This window comes from Podarcis liolepis (genome assembly GCF_965112155.1).
Source record: "Podarcis liolepis genome assembly, chromosome: 1".
NCBI classification, from domain to species: Eukaryota; Metazoa; Chordata; class Lepidosauria; order Squamata; family Lacertidae; genus Podarcis; species Podarcis liolepis.
The window spans coordinates 31,443,342-31,467,158 of NC_139554.1; the positions used below are offsets into that span (position 1 = coordinate 31,443,342).

A 23,817-nucleotide genomic window follows, 5' to 3' on the forward strand; every position below is an offset into this window, starting at 1 on the left:
TAATTTCCTTGTTTTATTTTGTTTAAAATCTGTCATGTTAAATACTTTAATTACAAGTTCTGTGCGGCGAACAAGAGTAATAAACCCTGCAGGCACTAGCAACCCTCTCACTCAACAATATATGTGCACGCTATTGTACTAAGGATATGTCCCCATGAACCAGCAAGCCTTAGGCTAGGATACATGCCACACAAGACAACCTAGTCCCAACCTACATTACCATACCATTGCAGTCACGAAGTTGATAAAACCATTCAATGAGGATTAGATGGAACGTAGGACAGCCACCGAAGGTTGCCATCTCCCCCTAATCCCCAGCAGCCAGTCAACTTGAACTGGACCTGACAGCGAGATGGGACACCCATTCTGCCCTACCAGAGGCTTAGAACGAAAGAAACAACTTCCAAGTGGGAGAGGGAGAGAGCTGCTACTGCCACTTCCTTGCTTGGGAAGGGATGAGGCAGAGGAAGGTCCCTGAAAACAATCCTTAGAACTGCCCCTCACTACTAGGAGAGGATCTAGATAATGGCTGGGGAGGCAGTAACCCCTGCGAGTGCCTCATCCCGTTAAGGTCAAAAAACCCACAAGGTGGCTGGAGTGCAGATTTACTCTCTGTTACTGGAGGCATGTAAGATCAGGCACAGCAACTGAATCGCCCTAGAGGGCCTCAGGCTAGCTTCGCTGTTCCAAAGATCTAGAGCCTTCAAGTGGAGCAGAGACCAGCCTTTCCCCTCCAACAGCTGCCGCCATGATACTGAATTAAAGCTGAGTTTCTGTGCAAGAGCTGCTCAGGAGGGAAGCTCTAGCTAAACAGCAGGCAGCTTCTGTTCCCATAAGATCGAGAGGGAGAGAGAGAGATGAGGCTATGTCTGTTTGGAGCAAGAAGAGGGGAAATGGTAGGTTACATCTGAACAGGTAATGACACCTGCTTGTCTGCCCTGGGAAGAAAATGAACCATCTTTGGAAGAGGCAGGAAAGGTGGGTGGCACACTACCCTCGGGGGTTCCTTTCAAAGCACCTCCTGCCACTAGGGGAAGGAGATGACTGGAATGAAGCCCTGCTGATTCCTGAATGTCCTCTGTTCCATCTGCTGCTGCTGCTGCTGCGTCCTTGCTCTACTGGATGGGGCAGGTGGGGGCTGCTGTTCTTTACAGGTCAAGCAGCAGCACACGAGGATCTTCCACCACAGCCTTGATCTTGCGCAGGAAAGTCACCGCCTCTCTGCCATCAATCAACCGGTGGTCGTACGTCAGGGCCACATACATCATTGGGCGCACCTCAACCTAAGGAAGAAAAAAGAGACTGTTAAGCTGAACATTTTCTTTTGTAATCAACTTGGCGCTGTACCGCAAAGCCTAAGCAAGTTACATTTCAAGTTACATGCGCCCTGCATAACTAAGAAAGTGAAACCTGTTTGGGATACCCCCAAGCTGGAGTTTTCTTATGTCTTAATAATTTGACACAAACTCTTCAAACCTTTCCCCCACACATTCACCCTCTAATTCGAACCCAGAATACTCCCCTATCTTCTCAGAATAATTTTACAGCGGTCAAAACTTCCAGTTGGTCCTTTTCTGCTGCACTTGCCAGGGCTCCTAGTTCAGCCTGATCCACTTCCTTCTCCTCCATCATCAGACTGGACAGTTGATCAGAGTGTGGTGTTGATAATGCCAAGGCTGCAGGTTTAATCCCTGTATGGGGCAGCAGCATATTCCTGCAATGCAGGGAGGTGGACTAGATGACCCCCAGGGTCACTTCCAACTCCACAATTTTATGGTTCTATTTTACTAGACGGAAGGTCCCGTTTAAACATTACTCTAGCCATCTGGAAGATGCTGCCTGAAGCAGCATCTCCACCCCATCATTCAGCCTAGACAATGAGGTCCTGCTCCGAGGGTCTTCTGGCATTTCCCTCATTGTGTAACATTTAAGTTACACAGAAGCTAGCAGAGGGCCTTCTCGGTAGTGGCGCCCGCCCTGTGGAACACCCAGCCATCAATGTCAAGGGACAGAAGCAACTATATGACACTGAAGGCAGGCCTGTATAGGCAAGTTTTTAATATCTGATGTTATATTGGGTTTTGATATTTTTCTGGAAGCCCCCAGAATGGCTGAGGCAACCCAGTCAGGTGGGCGGCATAATAAAATAACAATAAGAATAACAATAACAATAACAATAACAATAATAATAATAATATTATATTGACTTATCTACCTAGCCTGGTCATTTACATGTCATCTCAACTGTGCAGGAGCCAGTTACAGAAAAGTGGCTTGCCAGCGGCTAAGGTAACGTTTAAAAGCCCCATTAAGCCCCTTAACCTTCCATACAGTACATACCTTGCCTCCAACAGCAACAGGCCTTTCAAAGATGCCATGCATGCCCAAGATAGCAGACTGAGGGGGGTTGATGATGGGCGTCCCAAACAGGGATCCAAATACACCGCCGTTACTGATGGTGAATGTACCGCCATCCATATCCTCAATGGCAAGCTCATTCTTGCGGGCCTGAAGGGGGGGGGGGAGAGAAATACTCAGTATCACTAGCATGTGAACACCTCAGAAAGCTCCCCACACTAAGCAAAGGCAAGACGTTATCTGAGAATCCCCAATGACTAGTGAAAATATTGAGGTTACAGGGGGAGTCCTTTGAAGTTCATATAAATATCTTCAAGGTTGAGGGTGCTATCAAATTCAGATTGATCAAAGCACAAGACAGAGAGCAATAGCTAGATTTTTGCTGGGGTAGCTTAAGACTAACAGAATGTACCTTTTTCGACACATGGCAATTCTAAGAAGGATAAGAATAAATTGAGTTGTTCCTATTTTGCCACAGCAATGTCCAACATATTATTTATGGGTGTAAAAAAAAAAAAGGAATACAGGTACACTTGGTTCCAATACAATGGAAGGGACTATCATCACTGTGCCACCATATAAAGTGCTATGTCTTTAAGGCACAGCAGAATGAGTTTCGGTCTCCCCCCACAATATGCTTCCTTGAGAACACCCTCCCCATTACTGTTGACAAACTTGAATCCAGTCTGTTTCATGTTATTTGCAAATTTACCATAAACAATATGTTTTTTTCTTGAACTGCAACCAGATATGGAGATGGCTACTAGTTTAGATCACTTTTTTAAAAGTTAGATTTGTCTTCCAGAAAACTTGTCGATCAACATCTATTAGTCAGAACGGCCAAGTGTTTTCAGGTGATGTATCACAGAGCACTGAATGCTAGATATATATATGGACCTGGAATTTTAAGGCTTCTTGAAGTGGAGAGACTGCAGTTGGCTTTAGCTTTTTGTCAAATTACTGAACCAGAACCTTCATCCTGCCACTGTCTTAGTCACACTCCCCTTTCCCCCTTCTGATTCTCCTTAAGAAAGATGCGTGTCTGGTTTTCACCCTTGAGAACCCTTTACACTCGAAACATTACCTTTTCCCCCAGCTCATTGATTGCTCGCTCAATGTCAGCAAAGTTCATTGTTTCTACGTTTCTGATTACAGGGACCACAAGACCCTGAAAGAAACAAAGATCTCTGAGTCAAACACAACATACATAACATGACAACAAGAGCCAAATATAGAGCAAGCCATCACTGGACAGAGCTGTGTATCCAGAGGTACCATCTTCTCTAACTGATTGAGGCAGCCCAACATCTTGAGGAGCCAGGGGACGGAGCTGAACACCCTCTGAACATTGAGGGGGTGGAACTCCCTTGGCCCTTAGGAGCTGGCGCCAATGGGTGTATCTAAAACAGGATTGGGGGACTTACTTCCTCTACCCCCTCCCCAGTCAAATTTGATGACCTCTGTATCTCACTAGGCCTATGACTGATCCCCCATGCCACCCTGGAAGTTTGGACAAGAACAAGCACCCTCCCCTGCTGTAGGATTAGACAAAGCCAAGAAGCTTGCCTCTGAATTTTCATTTCTTACAGCTGAACACCAAACCAAATGATGTCCCATGCATCAGCCAGATACATGTTCCCACAATACATACCCTAGGAGTCGCCACTGCAACACTGATATCCACATATTCCCTGTACACAATCTCTTTGGTAGTATCGTCTATCACTAGATGGAGAAAGAAAAGTAGGCTATTACATACAGCAGCATCACGAGTCAAAGCTCTAATCAGGAGCAAAAATCAAGCTTTATTGATTTAGTCCATCGCTTCCTTCCATTCACTAAAAATTAGTAATGGAGGGAAGCTGATCTGCCAAGTGTAAAGGAAACACGAGGCTTCCGCCAGTCACCACCTTGCAAGGAGCAAGTGCCTTGACCTTTTCTCTTTCCTTCAAGTCCTGTGTGTTTGGAGGAATAGGCAGTCTTGTCTCATTTACACAGACGCACGGAAAAGGTAAGAAACAGCAGGAGTTGGGCATGCAATTTCTTTCCATAGACCAACTTCTGCCCAAGTGAATATCCTTTCACTATGAAAGGGTTTGTCACAACACAGTTGCTTTTCTTTGCACAAGTGCAGAGACTTCATCATAAGGTCTGATAGTACTACCTTCCACAGAGGCTTGCTCATGACACTCAGGCATCTCAGAAACACTGCCCCATTGTTCTCACCTCCATTTACAACAGGCTGCTCTTGCAAGGCAAAGGCTGCAGCTTTCACGAAGGCAGACATAAAGCCAAGTTTCATATTGTGCTTCTTCAGGAAGTTGTCCCTGTGCCGGGCTCTCATTTCCTGGATGTTACTGAAAAAGCCACCAGAAGAACATTTACTACTAGGAAAAGGAAAGTTCTTGCTTCCTGTATCTACTTAAGCACCAGATCTGCAGCACATTCCTGACTAGAGTTACTTTGTGGCTCAACCCTTATTTCAAAAGTGGCTTGCAATTTATTAATATTTTTTTAAAAAAGAAATGTTATCAGAGTTTCAACAAAGAGTTTCACTGCAGTATAGACTGGCTGATCTCTGAGAAGTATATCAGGAGTATTTTCTCTCCCTCCACAAAGTTTACAACAGCCATTACTTTACAACCATTACTAATGTTACCCTCAGGGTGTCACCAAAGCAAGCTACTGCATACTATGCTGAAATGCATATGGCTGTTCAAAGTATCCCCATGTGATGATGAGCTTTCAGGCACTTTAAAATTCCTATAGATATTTAAATTATGGGGACAACCACCACACATCTGGTCAAAGGAGGAATAAAATATTAGATTTGCCTGCTGGTTATAGGTTCTTCACTGCTGCGCTAGAGCTACAGAGTCATACAATGAAACTAAAATGTTGGGAGATTTAGAAGAAGGAACTTCTTCACAGTGCACGTAGCAAAACTATGGACTTCACACTCACGAGATGTCAGTGAGGACCTGATGGCTTTAAAAGAGGATGAGATAAAGCTAACTATGACAGCTATCTACTGCTTCCAGTAACAGAAAGCAGTATGCCTCTTAATACCAGTTCCTAGTGATCATAAAGGGGCAGAATGCTCATATCTTGTCTGAAGGCTTCCAATAGGCACATGTTTGGCCAATGAGAGTACAGAATACATCTTCCCAACACCTTGGAGAGCTCCACAAAGCCTGAGTAGACAGGTTAGTGGTCTCTTGGGTTCAGTATTGACACAGTGAAAGCAAACTTCAAAATAAGCATAATGGGAAATGAGTGGGGACCTTGTGCCTCCAGCAGGCTCCATCCATCCTGACAGAATTTGACCCTCGTTTTTGTTTATGACTATCTAAAAAGTAAACCATGTCTCCTGTTCGTTTGGCCACACTTAACAAGCACATGATTTCGGGACTATGTACGTTGCAAGATGCAATGACTCTAAAATGCCCTCAATCAGAGTACAGAAAGTAGCAGTTACCATCATTCACTTACTGGAACAGAGGCCAGCTACCCAAATTGAACAGAACAGCTTTGTCTTGACAATTCTAGGCAGGCATTGAAGTAATAGCCTTCATCTTCCCCCTCCCAGACAATATGGCTTTAGAGAGGCAGTTTTTAGCAAGCACAAGTGCCCCTTTGGGTTTAGACTGTTTGTTTTCCTTTGCCTAATCTTGTTTAGAGCTAGGATTACCGTCCAAAGACATTACCGCCTCCCAAGATACAAGGGTTTGAGGGGAGGAAGCCATCATGAGAAGCCTTTACAGCAGACACTGACACCCAGTGGGGAGGCATAAGGCCTTGGCCTAAGCCCTTGCAAGTCGGGGGACAATCAATCCAAAGCAGATTACTGACTGCAACAAGAGCCCAAGGCCAGAGTAAAGCGACACCTCCATTAGCCTCTAAAATGAGGTAAGTTGCAGCATTTCCTCTCCAATCACGATTATTTTGCCAACCTTATTATTCCAAGCACCAAATATTTACGTGTTTTGTCTTAAGAAGCAGGATAGGATTTCATAGAGCAATTTGATTTGGGCACCATTTTCCTTAATGTGCTGAAACATAAGCTTCCCCCTCCCCAAATCCATTAGTGCTCAGCCCACAAATGCACTTCATGGAACACAGTTGGTTCTCCAACTGCCAAGGAGAGATGCTAAGGCTGGGCGAGAGCTCCAGGACCTGCCTTTCGGCTGGTTGCACAGCTGAGTCCTTGCTTAGAAACAGCCTCAACTCTATACAACCAAGGAGCTGGCTAAATCCACTTCATCCCAGGACAAAACATACAAGATCAATGCACACCAATGAGCCAAAGTTCCTGTTCTTAGTGCAACACGGAAAGATCTTGGCTTACCTGCACATACTGAAGATATGGTCCTTACCTCATATCAATTTCATTGAAGGTAGTCAGCATGGCACATGTATTTTGAGCCTCTTTCAGGCGCTGAGCAATGCGTTGACGCATCCTGTTCATTTTCACCTGAAGTGGAACAAAAAGAGATATAATCAAACCTCAGATCCCGAATGCCTCCGTTTTGGAACATTTCAGCTCCCAAACGCCAAAAACCCTGAAGTAAATGCTCCGATTTCCAAACATTTTTCGGAACCCAAATGTCCGACACGGCTTCCGCTTCGGTGCAGGAAGCTCCTGCAACCAATCAGAAGCCACACCTCTGTTGTCAAACATTTCGGAAGCTGAACGGGTTTCTGGAACGGATTACGTTCAACAACCGAGGTTTGTCTGTAATGGGGGAAAGGTAGTTTTGCAAACTGACGTTGACAAGGATTCACATTGTTGACTATCACTACCAGGAATAACACAAGTAGGAAAGGCAGTGCTCATGAGCTAAAAACTTTGCTGTATTCAGCCACTGCTCACAGAATAGTACAGTGGTACCTCGGGTTAAGAACTTAATTTGTTCTGGGGGTCTGTTTTTAACCTGAAACTGTTCTTAACCTGAAGCACCACTTTAGCTAATGGGGCCTCCCGCTGCCGCCGCGCCGCCAGAGCACAATTTCTCATCCTGAAGCAAAGTTCTTAACCCGAGGTAGTATTTATGGATTAGTGGAGATCAACTAAAGGCCAGCAAGAAGTAACCTGAAGCGTATGTAACCTGAAGCGTATGTAACCCGAGGTACCACTGTACAACACAACTTGACTACTGCATCTCATGAGGCTTAGACTGGAGGTTTTTCAGGCAAAAGAATGGTCCCCACTCGGCCTCAATCACCCTCATCCACTGCCCCATAGGCGCAAGAAGTTTCCAATTACCCTTTGCTCCACTCTGGCTCCTTTGCTGACCCCGGGTTCCGCCACAGGAGCAGCTGCAGCTGGCTTTACTGCAGAAACTGAAAGAAAATGGGGGGTGGGGAGAGAAATGTGTCAAGGGACTGAGAGAAGAAGGTTTATGTCCTGGCAAGCAATGGATGAACACGAAGGCTATCTGAAGTAGAGATGAAATACGCATTTGGGAGATGATACCTAATGCATGCTAGGTAGCAAGGCGGACGTTCTTTAACACTCTCCTGTGGGCAGTTCTGCAGTCTCCAGTTCGGAATAACTCCCTGCTTATGCAGGTGGAAGGAGGTTGGTTAAGGGGGATTAGAGATGGTCTTGGTCTCACCTGGTTTAGAATCCACAGGGAGTGATGACACAGGGGGCACTGGAGGCATCGTAGTGGGAATCTGTGCTGCAGGGGCAGGTGCTGCTGCAGGAGGAGGAGGAGGAGGCGCTGCCGGTTCTGGTGCAGGGGCTGCTGCTGGTTTGGCCTTGGCAGGTGCAGCTAAACAGAAGAATTGAGAAAAGCAGTTGCACAGGCAGACAGAATCCAAGAGGTGCATTTTTTCCACAGACCATCCAAGCAGGCTCTTTCAGTATCTTTGAGAAAAGTACCCTTTTGAGTCAGGAGCCCATATTAGTATAATAAGACGACGCTCACTTGTCTCATTGGCTGCTAGCACCCAGAAAATAAACTTGTGAAATGATATAGCTATGCACAGCGGGCTCAGGAGGCAGCAAGTTCCATAGATTAGGTTCTTTTAAAAGCTGAGTTTGGAAACTAACCGAAAGTGCTGGTGGCGACCTTTAAAGCCTTAAAATGGTTTGCTACCAGGTTGCATCTGGCATTGTGTATACCCACACTAATTTGCTCGAGGCTTTGAGATTAGCAACTGAGGCCCTGTTCCCAGGTCTAACATTTACTAAGGGCTGACTGACAAGAGTCTAGAGCAGGGTTCCTCAGTGTAGTGCTTCCATGGGAACAAATGTAGTAACTGCATGAGTCACCTGTTCCCACATTCCACCCCTCCTCAAAGAACCTGCCTCTTTCTATCTATCTATCTTTCAATAAATCACAAACCCTTATATTTTTACACATCGCCCATAAAATTTTGCAGGGAATTACTGTGATTTTTTCCCCTGCCAAATTACGCAAGTCAAGTTGAATTTGGACAATTCAGTCTAGTTACAGCATTCAGATACGGATTCTTTATTTTTGCAGCAAAGCCCATCATTGTCGCAGCTGTGGCAGTGTAAGAAACAGACATGGCTGGTCCCAACTTACCTCCGGTTTTCCTGAGTTTAAACAAAGGTGTACCTCCTTCCACTTTCCCCCCATCAGGAACTAGAAGTGCTTCAATTACGCCAGCTGCCGGAGCTGGAACCTGCACAGATGTCTGCAGATAAAACACAAATGAGCTCTCCTCTAATCATCAAAAGAAAATATGTTAAGTAAATGGGACTATCCCTTGAAGAGGAATGAATGATACGTGAGTGGGATTGGCCTTTCTGCAGAAATCATGCAAAGAAACAGCATCATGGAGATATTACATCTTGGGGGTATACATATTTCACTGGAAATCAACTCTGCATTTCATCACAAGAAGGAACAGTACAGTTATTTATTTGTATCAACTGTACTGCTTGTTAAGTCCAGAGCCCCCAGAGGATGCCAGTGGTATGGCATTTACTAATAAGCCTCTCCCTCTCCAGTATAAAAACTGATTCACTCTCAATCTGAGAATGGTGGAGGACATGCAAGCTCCCAGCAGGCATAGTTGAAAACAAGCAAGTTTTTCGAGTCAAAAGCTAGAAGAGTGCCCCTTGCCCAGGTTTTGTGATCTTCTGTTGTCTTTAGCTTACCCACCTCCACTCTGGAGAGCATCAAGAAACTACCCCATAAGAGCAACATTGCTGAATCAGGCCAAAAGGCCTATCTAGTCGGGCATCCTGATTCCTACAATTGGCATTTTCTCTATTTTCCACACACCACGCATAACTGAATACATCATCTGGCGTTTCTAATTATACAAGAAAAATAGGACGTTTACCTTGTCTGTTTCAATCTCACATACCACTTCATCTTCTCCTACTGTGTCACCCACAGCTAAAAATGAAAAGAACCACCCTAAGTAAGGGAACTCTTAAAGCTCATTTTCTTAAAGCTCACATCAATGCCTCGCAGAGAGTCTCAATTCTTACATATATGCCGGAGGACTTGCAAGATCATAATAAGGGTCTGGACATTACATACCTCATAGAGGACTTACATTGACCTTTCAATCTTTAATTAGTTTGGTCAATTTTCACCTATCGAATAAGTGTGTCCAGAGCTCCTTTCACCAATGACGACTTTAGTGTATTCCCACAACAGACCAAGAAAACCATAGAAGACAAAAAAGCTGCCTCTTACCTTTCTCCCACCTGACATCTCCCTCTGTGACTGATTCTGCAAATGCTGGTGTGTTCACTGTAACAACTTCTTCCCCTGTAGAAGAAATGTATATCTGCATGTAGTAAAAGCCTTCATATTCAGTCATTTTAGATTCTGGAATGTCTATGGACAAACACCATTCTTAGAAACCTCTTATATCTAGAAACACCTCCGAGAGCATCTACACTGACCTATTCACACACAAGCCATGGTTTGTCGTCCCACAGATGATAAAACAAACCGTGGTTTTCTTCTCTGAAGTTTGATTTGTTTCCCAGCTGCTCTTGCCTTGTGTCTTTGATGAGCATTTGGGGTGAGGTGGTCAAGCAAACCATGGTTAAGGAAGGGAGCTGGGTTCACACAGCACACTAAACTTAACTGAAAGAAACCAAGGTCTGTAAGCCAATGGCTTTAGACTGTTGTTTGTTGGCAGTAAACCACAGAAGCTGCTGGGCTGGACTCACACCTAAGGCTAAGTTATAGTTTAACAAGTCGTGGTTTAGCATTACGTGGAAACCAGAACAGTGTCATCTCTCCTTTCCCCTTAAAATCTGCCTCCTCAGGTAGAATGTTCTCCCTCTTCCATAAAAGTAGAACATTGGGGTCATTTTGCAGTAGATTCAGGACATATTTATATACTTACTCTTGCCTCTCTATTATTTCCCAAACTGTTGAAACAAATCATAAGCTTCTCAGGACAAGGAACAGGCTTTTTTTTAGTTTATATTATTTTGCAGAGCATCTTTTACACAGGTGACATGCTAATAACCATGCTTCAACTGAGACACTTGGGGGGGGGGGAGCGACCAGTAAGGGACATAATATACCAGAGTCCAACCTACACTACATCAAAACCACCTGTAGTATGACAAAGAAAAAACACAATTCCAGTCTATTACTTTGTATTCCTGCATTTTGTACTCCTTAGTTTAGACTAAGAATCAGTTGAGGAACAAGGTTGGAAGGGAATGTGCAGGCAGAGAAGGCCTCCTCCCCCCAGTTGCAGTCATCTCAGGTACTTACTGCACACTGTGGTGGTTCTGAAATAACGGACAGTGAACACACGGGAGCCATTTACCCTGGAGAGCAAGAAACAAGAGATCAACTAAAGGCCAGCAAGAAGCAGTACAGATTTTGCATCTGTTGGCCTGACTTGACTGGGTTGTCAGTCAGCAGCCCTGACAATTAACATGCTCATCGGGGCAGATGACATTCTGCACAGCACCTAAGGGAGTCTATTTCGAGGCATTCAACAATCAAGGAAGATCATATTTCTGGGATTCTACCTAGCTTGTTCCCCCCTCCAGAACAAATTATGCAAAATATGCAAATATATAAATTGATTCAAATCAGGTAATTTATACAGTTCAAGAATTCTTCTACTCTTGGTGCAGAATGTGGATTACTCTGGTCTGGGATAATTTGGACACAGAGAATGCAGCTACCCCTCTCTGACAATACTGTAACTAGGAACTGGGGTTGTAGCAGCTACTCTCAATCCATGCAAATAGTCACAACATATTGACTATTTACATTTATATACAGTTGAATACTTACAAATGCTTCCTGCTATTGGCATAAGCTAACCCCTGGCATCGAGAGACACCTGTAAAGCAGAAAGCACTTCAATCAGAAATCTGTTTACATTATATCACTTATTACAGTAACGTGTACTAAGACAAATTTGTTTAATAAATGTTACAAAGGTAAAAATAGCAGCTGTCAATTATCATTGGCATGCAAAAGTCTCCACACCATTATCCTAGTCCTCAACAACTTAGTCCTTTATCTGTTTTTTTATAAAGGATTAATAGCAGCCCCAGTATCCGAAAGCTAAGTGTTGGCCAGTGAGGTGGGCAAAATTAATATCTATCAAGAAATGGAAAAGACACTAACACAAGATCTCTGAATTCATTTAATTTATTTTGTAGCATTTCCTCTACCACCACAACATCCAGAATCATTCAATTCATCTGCATCTGGGGAGAAATGTTTAGAAAAATTTGCATACCCTGTGCTCCTTCCCTTTTTTTTGATAAAGAACAAATATGTTTACAACATATGATTTCTAAAAGGAGCCATTTTTTGGGAAGTGCTCAATAAATTCCAATTAATTGCACAGCGTTCCTAAAATAATTTATACAGTGTCAGATTATGCCAGAATGGGCGATCCCAAGAGTCTTTTTTCCAGAACAATCATCATGAACAAGACTCCAAATACTTATTGGATCCATCTTAGAAATTCTCCCTGTAAAGTCATGTGGGCTAACTTATTCTGATGTGAGTTTCAATGTGTTTGGGCGCTTGGGATCATCTTATTATCTGAGCCAAAAAGTTACATCAAAATCACCTCTAAGATCTCTTGCAAGGCAACCTACAGTTCTCTAAATTATGTATTTCGAACATAATTCATACAGAACTCCTTTTGCACAAACCCCCTTAAGTGAATGGGAAATGCATCAGAGCACCTCTACTTTTTCAAACTTATCAAATTGGTGTAGGTTAAAAATACTGTCCACCTACTCATCCACCTACATATCCTGAGTATCTGGGCAGGAAACAGGAATCATTTATCTATCCTTTAATGTGGGAGCTGCCAAGGAAGGTTAAAAATGGAGTTCATTGGTGGTTATGCTGACTCTGTATTATGGTCATTTTCAAATATTCTAATTTGTACACAAATCTGTTGGTTGAGCGAGCTGGTCATTTATGCTACATAGCTTGTTTTAACATATCATAGGTAAACATGGAATTCATCTCTCTGTTTCTTTAATCTTTAACTACTTTTAAAACCACTTGTGGCTTTAAAGAAAAAAGTATGAATGTACTATAGTTTTTAACCAGGTTTTCATTAGATTTCCCTTGTCACGGTGATTATGAAACAGACAAGACACCTAATAATAATAAAAGACACCTAATAATCATCATCATCATCATCATCATCATCAACTCACCAGAGAGCGAATGTTTCCCCTGTGGACAGTTCCCCTGCTGAAGAGAAATATTATACAATCACCAATACAAAAAAATAAGTCATGAGTAACTCAAGGCAGAGTCACCTTTCCACACTATTCTACATTCCAAAGTAGAGAATAAATACACTGTTTTCAGATTCAGTAGGCTATAATGACACCTCTTCTCATCAGCAAGGTGTGACTACCATAGTTTGTCAGAGAAAGTAGCCCCAAGTTAATATCAGAACTGTGGAGCCAAAAGTGACCATGGGGTTCATCTCATCCAACCCCCTGCAACGCAGGAATCTCAACGAATGCATTACGCTTTCAAGTATTTTTCATCCACAGGAAAAAGGCATCCATAAAGTTTAATACAGGAGATCATTATTAATTTTTTGCTTGTTTGCAGTTCTCCTTTATGTTCACAAAATGCACAGCCTTCAATGCAATCCTACGCACCTACTTAGAATATGCCCCACCAACTTCAATGGGACTTATTCCCATGTAAATGTGTAGAGGGTTGCAACTTCAATGAGCAAGAGGGAAAGGTTCTCGAAACCTTGTATGTCTCTCTCTTATATAATATGATGGCTAAATATTGAGGTATGACAGCTACATATTGCAAAATGGGGTAACAGGATCAAACTCGCGATTACAGGCAATTAATATGCATAGTCTTCCCATTTGAATTCCTATGAAGCCTAATGGTTTAATTAAGGTGAGCACTGCCTCTGGCTTTTGATTTCATCTTTTGATTTCATCAGGTAAGCCTGTACAAACAATGGGATATAATGAAAAAAATGGATGATAGCCAATGCTAGTCATACAAGTAGATCCACTGAAATCTTGTCAATTGGTTTAAATGGGTCTACTCTGTGCATGACATCGCTGGATATCACCCAGTGAGTGTGATGAGGTGGAAAGCATGAGTTCAAATGCTTGTTTATCCACGAACAGCATCAATCCCATGTCAGTAAAATGGAAATCATCATAGCTTACTTCAAAAGATTGCTGAGAGGACATATACTGACTAGATAAAGCTCCCTGAGCACAGTAGCATGATTAACTGTAATGAGGCAGAAATTCCTATTCTGATGAGCTACATACCGTATTTTTCGTCCCATAGGGCGCTCCGTCCCATAGGACGCACCTAGTTTTTTGGGGGGGAAATAAAGGGAAAAAAAATCCCTTTATTTCCCCCCCAAAAGCAGGTCGGGGAAACAGAACGAGGTCAAGGAACAGCGGGATGGCGGCGCTGCGCCTCCCTGCTGTCCCCCGAGCTTGTGGGGCTGGCCGATGTCTGCCCCGCGCGAGGGGTGCTCTGCATCAGGGCACCCCGCCCGCTGGGCGGCAGGCTGCTATCCGCAGCGTGGGGAGCCCTGCGGGGAACTCCTGCAAGGCTCCCCACGCTGCAGATGTCTACCTGGCGCGGGGGGCGCTCTGCTTCGGGGCGCCCCTCGCGCTGGGCAGCAGGCTGCTATCCGCAGCGTGGGGAGCCTTGCGGGGAACTCCTGCAAGGCTCCCCACGCTGCAGATGTCTGCCTGGCACGGGGGCGCTCTGCTTCAGGGCGCCCCTCATGCTGGGCGGCAGGCTGCTATCCGCAGCGTGGGGAGCCTTGCGGGGAACTCCTGCAAGGCTCCCCACGCTGCGGATGTCTGCCTGGCGCGGGGGGCGCTCTGCTTCAGGGCGCCCGACGCTCCGGGAAGCAGGCTGCTATCCACAGCCTAGACATCCCTGCGGGACCTCCCGCAGGGCTGCCTAGGCTGCGGATGTCTTCCTGAAGCCTGGAGAGCGAGAGGGGACGGTGCGCACCAACCCCTCTCGCTCTCCAAGCTTCAGCAAAAGCCTGCATTCGCCCCATAGGACGCACCCAGATTTCCCCTTCATTTTTGGAGGGGGAAAAGTGCGTCCTATAGGGTGAAAAATATGGTAATTTGTAAACTCATTTTCAGCTAATGATTTTAGCTTCTGGCTATTACACTGAGTTCATTTTTTTCAGTATTATCCTGATTGCACAGCACAGATTCCTAGGTTCAGAAAAGTCACAACCCAGATATATTTTACAACATGAAATATGGAACAAGCAGTGCATAGCACAAGGAGACTGAATAGTAGTGGCTACTACTCTATCCTTCTCAGTATACCCACCAGAACTCCTTGATGGGACTGGAGCTTCATATTATATGGCTTACCAGTCTCGATATAAATTTATAAAATGTAACAAAAATAAGATTGGAAGAAACCAGCCTTGCATTCATGTCACACTTGGCTGTGACAAAAACTTGTGATATATATTATATTCTACCAAATAACTTTACTCACACCAGGAGTAACAAACAGATCATTTAATATCACATCATATCATCCCAACAAATCATAGAAGAAACAAAACGAACATGACTACATTGCTATTCACACATTAAAACACTTCTTAAATGTTTGTTTGAGGGGGCGGATATGGTGACGCAAATCTAAATGGCAAGGTTCTGATCAATCTTAGATCCTGTTGTTATCCATGTAATCTTTATGCCAAACACCAAACTTCCAAGATTACATGGCATTCTGAATCAAAGGCTATGTTTACTCTATGCAACATGACAGACACATCCACCCACCCTTAGAATACACGAATTCCATACCAATGCTTGTGTGTACATATGTCAGTTCTTTTTATTTCTCACTTGAAATATCATCGTTTTAAGAGAAAAAAGTTTTCTGGCCCTAGATGAAGCAAAGTCTAGAAAGTAGTGGGTAAGATGCATACATGATTCCCAGGAACTAAACTAAATCTTTTGATGAACTCCTGGGTCTCAGGGAATATGTTTGTTCAAGGCCAAAGTAGCTAACGTAGGGAGGGAAGTGATGTTGGTGGGCAAGGCCTTCAAGGGCAGGGTAAGGGTGTTGTATACACAGCTATTCTGCTATCACAGAGTATAGTTCAGAGAATTACCGTATTTTTCGCTCTATAACACGCACCAGACCATAACACGCACGTAGTTTTTAGAGGAGGAAAACAAGAAAAAATATATTCTAAACGAAATAGTGGATATATGATTTTTGTGGTTCATGCTGTGGCCACAGACATGTGATCTGACAATGAGTTTGGAGTAGCCGAATGCAAAAATCCTGAGGATCCATGCTTTGTAACCACGGAGGAAGGAAGGAAGGGGAACCATGGATCCTCTGCTCACGACTGCAGCAGATCCCCCCCGCCACCCGCAAGCATTCGCTCCATAACACACACAGACATTTCCCCTTACTTTCTAGGAGGAAAAAAGTGAGTGTTATGGTGCAAAAAATACGGTACTCTGGTAAAGAGAAACACTATTCCTTAAAAGGGACCCGTTCCCAGGGAGGGAGAACATAGATATGGTGGGCACAATGGAAACGTGGTGGGATAGAGAGAACTAATGTGGGACACTTCTCTCTGGATAGTGACCGTGAAAGTGGAGATGCCCTAAAAACCTTAGTAGGAGAAAGCTGAACTCTGCTGAAATAGTTCAATGACTTTGGTTGTCAGCATATTTTACAATTCTTTGTGAGTACTGTTGCACTTGTGGCTGATTACAGACTTCCCATAGGAATCAGGATGACCAATGTGAAAACAGGATGATGGACTAGATGGGACTCTGTTTCGATCCAGAAGGCTGTTATGTTCTTATGCTATGATAACCTGATTATTGTGAACTAAGACCTTGTGTCTTTTCCTTCTCAGCTACCTCCTCCCCAATTTACTGCACAGCAAGTTCCTCATTTATTCTGCTACCTTGAAAGCTTTATACACTCTCTCTTTCTGAGAATGTTTTGTCCACAATTTTTTAAGACCTTCCATGTTCAGCTACTCCTTTCAGCTGTTCCTTCTAGGTGTAGGCAGCTCGCTGATACATTTTTGCTGCTCCTCTCGCCAAAAGATTCAATAGTGAGGTAGTCACTAATTCAGCACCTTCAGAGTTCTTCTCTGGAATGAAGTACTCATCTTGCAAATACGTTTCCCATACATTTCTTCTCAACTGGACATATACTGAATCCAAACTTCCCATCATTCAAATCAATAACTTTGAATTCATCTTATATTCCTGCCTTTCATTTTTACAATGCTAAATTTGTCCATTGCTTCAGTTCTTCTTTCCTTTAACCCCAACACTCAAATCTGACCTTTCAAGTTCCTTTGTTCTTCCTTATTTGACATACTGTAACTATAACAGCCTTTCTTGATCCATATCTCCATCTTTTACTCAAGTTCTCCCACTGGCCTTTTAGTTAACTGTGTTTCAAAGTCAAATGCTTTCAGTCAGACTGACTGTGCAATCCTAACTCACAGATATACTGGATAGAGGAGGTTACGATGTGGCATATTTCCCAACACTCCCTCCCTGCTGTCCAAATGAGCTGACATGAAGGACTTACTCTGGCATATCTACTTACATTAGCTGAAAGTGTTAGTTAAATTGGCAGAAGTTACACCACTGTTGAGGCCAAAAATGGGTATGTCAAGGTCAGGAAGAGGGGCAAACATTGCATCCTAATTCCCTTCAATCACTGATCCTGTATAGGGTTCAGTGTACCTACACCACCAAAATTGCAGGTGTGATTAAAATCTGCCCCATACGAGTCAATGGAAGAGCAGAAAATGATCCAGCCAAGAGCAATTATGATGCAGCTTACCGTAATTTACACTGGAAATATGCCAGTGTGCCTGCCTGGTTAGAATTGCTCCTACTTACCATGCCCCAACAGGTATTTTACTTTTTGTTATTCTTTCTCACAGAAAAAATCGCTCAGATCTATCCATCCCAAACAGAGTAATAAAGAAGAAAAGGGGAAACTGTGATGGCTGAATGTTAATTACAGTTAATTAGGATGTAACCAGATAATTGCTGCAAAACAGAGATATTGTCCCATGCCAGCTGGTGATAAGACAGTGGCACTTTATCTTGGTGGCCCGTTACCACACAGGTTAAAACTGGGGGGGGGGGGGGGCAATTATTTGCAACACCCAAAGCCACGGACGATCATTAACGAGGATCCCGTCATGCATAAACATTCCGACTAGACAAGACAAATGCGCTGTGCGGCACCGAAGCAGGTGACCCCTGGTTCCGGGCAGAGCGGAGAGGGGCATCGTTGCAGTCATCCGCGGTGCGAGGTCAACCGGGGTCACACCTGCTCAACAAACCTTCGCCGTTACCGCGTAGGCTGCTGTAGGGGGACGACACCCGCCGATACAGAGACACAAGAGACCCGCGTTATATTAGGCGTCGCCAAGCTGTCGCGCTGCGCTTCAACCTTCAGAGCCACCTTCACGCCCGACAGGATCCCCTGCCGCCCTTGGGCTCCGAGGTGCCCGACGGCCGCCGTTCAGTTCCATGCCTGACCTCGCCTCGCCCTGAAAACGGGCAGGGCCCGGAGGCAACGGGAGGCGCCCCAAGATAAGAGCCGCTCCCCGCTCGCCTCCAGCAGCCCGTTCGGAGCCTTCCGTTAGCCACGGGCAAGAGGCAGCGGGGCGAGGCGAGGCAGGGCAAGGCAGCCTTCCCCCGGGCACGACTGCGGCCTCCCCCGCCTCGCCGCCCCGCGTCCCCCCGTTGCCCTTGGTGCCCGTCAGCACCTTCGCGGCAGCCCCAGCCCACGACCTGCCGCTCCGTCTTCCCCTGCGGGAGGCGGTACCTGCCGAGCGGCGCAGAACGAGCGCCCGAGCGCCCGGTTGAGGCAGCGAGCCCGGGCCAGAGAAAGAAGCAGCATCGCGGAGGCGGCGGCAGAGGCGGCAGGAAGAGCCCCAGGGCGCACACCGGAAGCAGGCCCGGCAGAGGCCGGATGCAGCCTGGGATCGACCAACCGCGGCTCGAGAAAGGGGCAGGGCGCGACGGGCTGTACCAATCGCGGCTCCCCGAAGCACAAAGGGAGGGCGGGGTGAGGAGAAGTCGGGGAGCAGAACGGCCCTGAGAGCGAGGAGAGCGGCAGCCGGCGTAGACCCTACAAGAGTGAAGAGGAGCACGCGGCGTCCAGCTTCCGAGTCGATTGTAAAGGCCGCTTTTAGCCTCTGCCGGAGCGCAAATGAAGCAAATGGGCAACAGTAGTGGCTGTGCTTGTGCCAGCGTGCTGTTCCTCCCTCAAGCAAAACACACACTCAAAAAAGATCTTTCTAACTGTAGAATATATGTATATATAGCTCCAGGAGAACCCCTCTCCATTAAACAAGTTGTCACTCTATTTTTTCTATCTCTGTGGGCTCCAGATCTTGCCCTGCATCTTCCATTCCTGCAGTCGTGTGCGTTTCCCTCAAAAGCATTTGCAGAGGCGAGCCCTCGAACAACGAGGGCTGTGCTCTGGGAAGTGGGGCTGCAGGGGCAGAACTGGACACGAAACTTTCCTTCTTAGTTAATCACACTGGGCCAAAGCTGTCAACGGTTTCCTTTTCTTAAGGGAAATTCCCGTATTCCGAACAGGATTCCTCGCAAGAAAAGGGAAAAGTTGACAGCTATGCCCCGCACCCCCATCTGCTTCGCGGTTTGCGTGGGCGGCTGCAGAAAGGAAGGAAAGGGAGGCAAGTTTCCTGCCACGACCTTCCTTATTTTTGGATCTAAGTCACTGCTCTTTCTTTGCACACAAGCACACAAGCACACTGTAAACGCAACAGTTACTTTGCTGGATGTAAGATCCAGGATTCATCTAGTCCAGCCTCCTGTTTCCAACGGTGGGCAGCCCAATGCCTACGAGCTCATAAGCGAGACAGGATAGCACTGTCTTTCCGCCAAGGTTGGCTCAATACGTTTTGCAGCCTGATGTGAAGGACAAATCGATGCCTTGCTTCACACGCAAAGGCTTACTGGAATGGCACTGAGGACAGGACAGAACCTTTCATTTCACCTGAGACAGGAGGCTTGTTCAGGGAGCTCAGGACAGGCTTGGTGGCATCCACATTTCTGGAAGCTCAGGCGGAATGGCCGGGTGCTGCCGCCCCACACTTGCCACCTGAAGAGATTGCCCCACCCCTGCCTAGTGGCAGGCCAGCAGTGCCACTCACCTAGCCAAAGTGGCAAAGTTTATGCCCCCCCCCCCTGCAAGGCAGAGCAATACAAACCCCTGTTGGGAAGTGGTGAGGTATGAAGAAGAGCAGTGCAGGTACCGCTGTATCCGCAGCTCACCCATGCTACCTAGGGCAGAAAGTGGGGGGCAAACAAAAAGCTTTCGGGATTTTCCACACCCACCCACACATTTGGTGGGCAGAAAAGGGAACTCCATTGGTAGAGGGCAGCAGAGCTGTTTGAGACTCAGTGAAGTGAATCCTCTGCCTCATCTGCCACCTTACTGTGAATTAAGGATTTTTAAAAATCTTTTTATATCTTTTTATTATATTTAAAGCTAAGAAGGTGGTTTCAGAAATTACTGAGACTCAGCACTGATCAATTGGTCAGTCAAGTCCTCATTTGGCTGACAATACTTGAGAGTAACTTCCATTTTTTGTTTGAAAGAGCAATTATTGTTCAAATGACTCTTTGAGGTGGGATTCATTCACATACCATCAAATGTAGGTTGTGCTATTGGAGCTCTTCCACAACAAACCCATGTCCCCTAAATTTGGCTTTTTGCAATAAAGTGTAGGATAATAACTCTTGCTTGAACTAACCTCTACACAAACAAATAAGAAAGAATGCTCAATAAATAGCTGCCATCTAATCTCCCTGCAAACAAATCAAAATGAATACTGAAGAAACAGGTTGTCCGGGAGCAACCACAGTGTAAATGTTAAATCCCACATGTGAACTGCACCTGATGGTTGCATTTCTGTTTTACATATTCATAGGCTTCCTCAAGCTGGTTGGCTGCTGTTGGCCTTCCTCACAGCCCTGTGACTGGTGCTGCAGTTAGAGGGATCTTTAATGACAGCACCACTGATTCAGTGCCCTCTTTCTCAGTAAACGGGTCTGCAGATGCTGTAAAAGTACAGAGTAGCATTCCATATACCTTTGCCAGCCAAGGTAAGTGGTCAATGCTACACAATCTCCGTGTGGAGAGATGTTGTGGGGTCCCCCCCCCCAATAAGGTTTAACTTTGCAGATTTTAGATAGAAAGACTGTAGAAGCAAATTGTTTTTAAAATATCTCTGACAATACCTTTTAATCATGCTTTTTCTTTTAGAATCTCCTTTAAAAAGCTTTTCAATTGCAGTTTGAGGGTATGAAAAAGCAACTTTGATGATTTGGGTAGCGTTTGATTGCTGAGAAGGATTTAAGAAGTGTCAATACTCTGACTATTTGCAGAGATCTTAAGAAAGTTTGATGAAGTACCCAGACATTTGGGTGCGTGTCTCAGAGAAATTTGGGTCTGAATTCAGGACTGAGTCATGATGAATTTGTCAGGATTCCTCTTGAGAAAACTTTTTGAGAAAGGTTGTTTTGGAAAGGGCATCAGATTATTTCAATATCTTGAGAGAATGTCTTACTGTTCAATGTCTTCAGTGTGCAGTGAGAGGTTTGGCTGTTTGGTAAAGTACCTGTGGCAGCTGATGGAAATAGTTTCTCACAGTACAGTAGCTGTGTTTTTACATTCTTTAGAGATTTCTGGAGGAGACTATAAGGATGCAGATAGTAACTCTAGATATAACATGGTCACGACTGGTGAGCATGCTTGCATTGGCACAAATGTGGGGGTTCATTCCATAAAGGACCTACCCTGATGAACATCTGACTCCTGTAATTCAGTCAACATTGGCATATTCACTGTAGCCAAAATCGGCGTAGAAGGTGCAAAAGAGTGCCAGAAATAATGCCGTGATTAGATAGGAGGGTAGATTTCAGTTAAATGTTCAGAAATTCTTACTCATTATAAGAACAGTTTAGCAGTGCCACAGGCTAATGGGAATGTTGTAGAATCTCTTGGGGGATGCTTCTTAGAATATATGATATACCACTTTGGGGCTGGGTGTAGAATTTTCCAACTCTTCCAGCTCTATTGTTTGTTTTCTCTAGACAGACTGTAGTATTTGAACAGAGATGCAAGATGAATAAAGGAAAGAATCATTTCCGTACATATGGAAGGCTTGTGATTTTTATAAAATACTAGATAGTATATATTCTCTTCCTTTCTTTTGCTGCTCCAGATTTCTGGCCTTCAAAAGTGATTTTTAAAAAAGAAAAGTCATCACCTATTATGTTGCATTCATACGTTGTGCCTGTATTACAATCTCCTTACCTAATAATTCCTACTATTTTGTAGGATACTAACCCTGCATCTCAAAGGAGAAAGATATGAATGGGAATCCTATTGCTGATCATTATGATTACAGACCTACTTCTGGACATGCTGGTGGACAGAAAGGAGACACTTGTGTTGAAAGAGACGGTTTCTTTTCTCCTGCTTCTTACTATGCATCCATAATATCACATCTCCTCAGCCAGCCAGAACCTAACGGTGAGCTAGATCCTAGCTTTCTTCTCCCTTCCTCACAGAAAACTGAACTGCTGTTCCAAAGTGCTGGGAATGGCACATGTTCCAGGGAAGCCTCCTCCCCGAGTCCTGACTGTGGCTTGATTAACTCTAGTCAGTTCCATAATGAACACCTGCAAGCTAAGAGGGCCAGGGTGGAAAATATTATCCGGGGAATGAGCCTGACACCAAACCCTATAGTGCCTGGTATCCAAGTGGAAGGAGGTCAAAACCATTTAGAGAAAGTAAAGGGGAGCTATAGAGAGAACAAGAGAAAGCAGAGAGTTCCTCAGCAGCAAAGTCTACATGATATTTCTCTGGCAAGAGCTGGCCAAAATGGTATTCAAGTGGAAGAATGCCTCCAGCTGAAAAAACAGCTCCACATTTTGCAACAGCAGCTGAAGCAACTACAAGAGAGGTTTGTTCAGTCTCATGAGCTGAATGATTCCAGTCCAAGCCAAGGAAGCATGGAGAAGACTTTGGGTTTGCTGAAGGAGAAGTTTGGACAAAGCTTGGATAGCGGTAGTCAAGGCGTTTCAAGTGGCCATCGCAGAGATCGTTTTTGTAGAAGCATCCCCAAGACGAGAGGATCTGAATGGTCAGAGAAAGGAACTAGAACAGCAGATTCGCATAGTCTGACTTCAGAAGACAGAGCTCTTTCAGAGATATTGAAACGTGAGTTAATACAGGTGGTGACACAGGCTGTGGACTCTGTTTTGAAGCAAGTATTGCCTGAATCCCTAAACCCTCAGCCCCATCTGCCAAGTAGTCCCACAGTAACAGCCTCCTCTACTGGGAGAGAATTTACAGGTGCTGCAGGAAGTGCATCCAGCAAATGGCTTCCTAAGATTTCTTCCCATAAAAGCACCATGTCGGTAGCCACAGAAAAACCTCCAGCTTTTCCTTCTTATCCCATCCGCTCAAAAATGGAGAGAAAACCCTGCCAAGTACCACCCGTGAATTATCCCTTGGTCATGACCTCTGAAGTTCAAGGAAACAGTATTTTTGGCCAAATGCTGCTATGTGGTCAGAATAGCCCTTGGGGCAGCCCGTCTCCAAAAATGGTCCCTTCTCCAGAATGCTTAGATAGGCCATGGCGACCAATCAAACTGAAGTCATCTGTCATGAGACACCAACGATGTCCAACACCCTACAAATCTGCTGAAATTGAAAGTTTGGCCTCTCTTCCAGCTTCAGATTCAGAGTGGGCCGAAATGCAGGCTTTGATGGATGGAATGTACTTCCCTTCAACACATATATCCTTCCTATATCATCAGTATCTTGCTTCAGCTGTGAGTGGCTGTTAGTGGTAGGCAAATCTGTTCATTGCAGCTTCTCCCAGTTTCTAACTATTTTTTTCAGTTTCCATTGGGTT

At 44.9% G+C, this 23,817-nt stretch overlaps 2 protein-coding genes across 3 annotated transcripts in view; one reads left to right on the top strand and one right to left on the bottom strand.

Moving 5' to 3' along the window:
- DLST (dihydrolipoamide S-succinyltransferase) lies at positions 1-18,834 on the bottom strand. 2 transcript variants are annotated; one of them, XM_083504578.1, is made up of 15 exons: positions 18,684-18,834; positions 13,019-13,055; positions 11,622-11,670; positions 11,088-11,143; positions 10,044-10,118; positions 9,682-9,737; positions 8,916-9,027; positions 7,977-8,135; positions 7,625-7,701; positions 6,735-6,832; positions 4,585-4,715; positions 4,010-4,083; positions 3,443-3,526; positions 2,341-2,508; positions 1-1,283 (listed from the first exon to the last, which is right to left on the bottom strand). In XM_083504578.1, exons 1-15 carry the CDS (start codon positions 18,756-18,758, stop codon positions 1,149-1,151), a joined length of 1,386 nt encoding a protein of 461 aa, XP_083360704.1. In that variant the 5' UTR covers positions 18,759-18,834; the 3' UTR covers positions 1-1,148. The 2 variants fall into 2 exon arrangements, with proteins under 2 accessions (XP_083360704.1, XP_083360705.1); XM_083504579.1 differs by having other exon boundaries at positions 13,019-13,052; positions 18,684-18,829.
- The window catches only part of PROX2 (prospero homeobox 2), an 11,602-nt gene continuing 5,409 nt past the window's right edge, over positions 17,625-23,817 (top strand). The window contains exons 1-3 of the mRNA XM_083504532.1: positions 17,625-17,756; positions 20,821-20,995; positions 22,117-23,698. Coding sequence (XP_083360658.1) covers positions 22,265-23,698 — 1,434 coding nt within the window. The 5' untranslated portion in view covers positions 17,625-17,756; positions 20,821-20,995; positions 22,117-22,264. The remainder of the gene's footprint in view (positions 17,757-20,820; positions 20,996-22,116; positions 23,699-23,817) is intronic.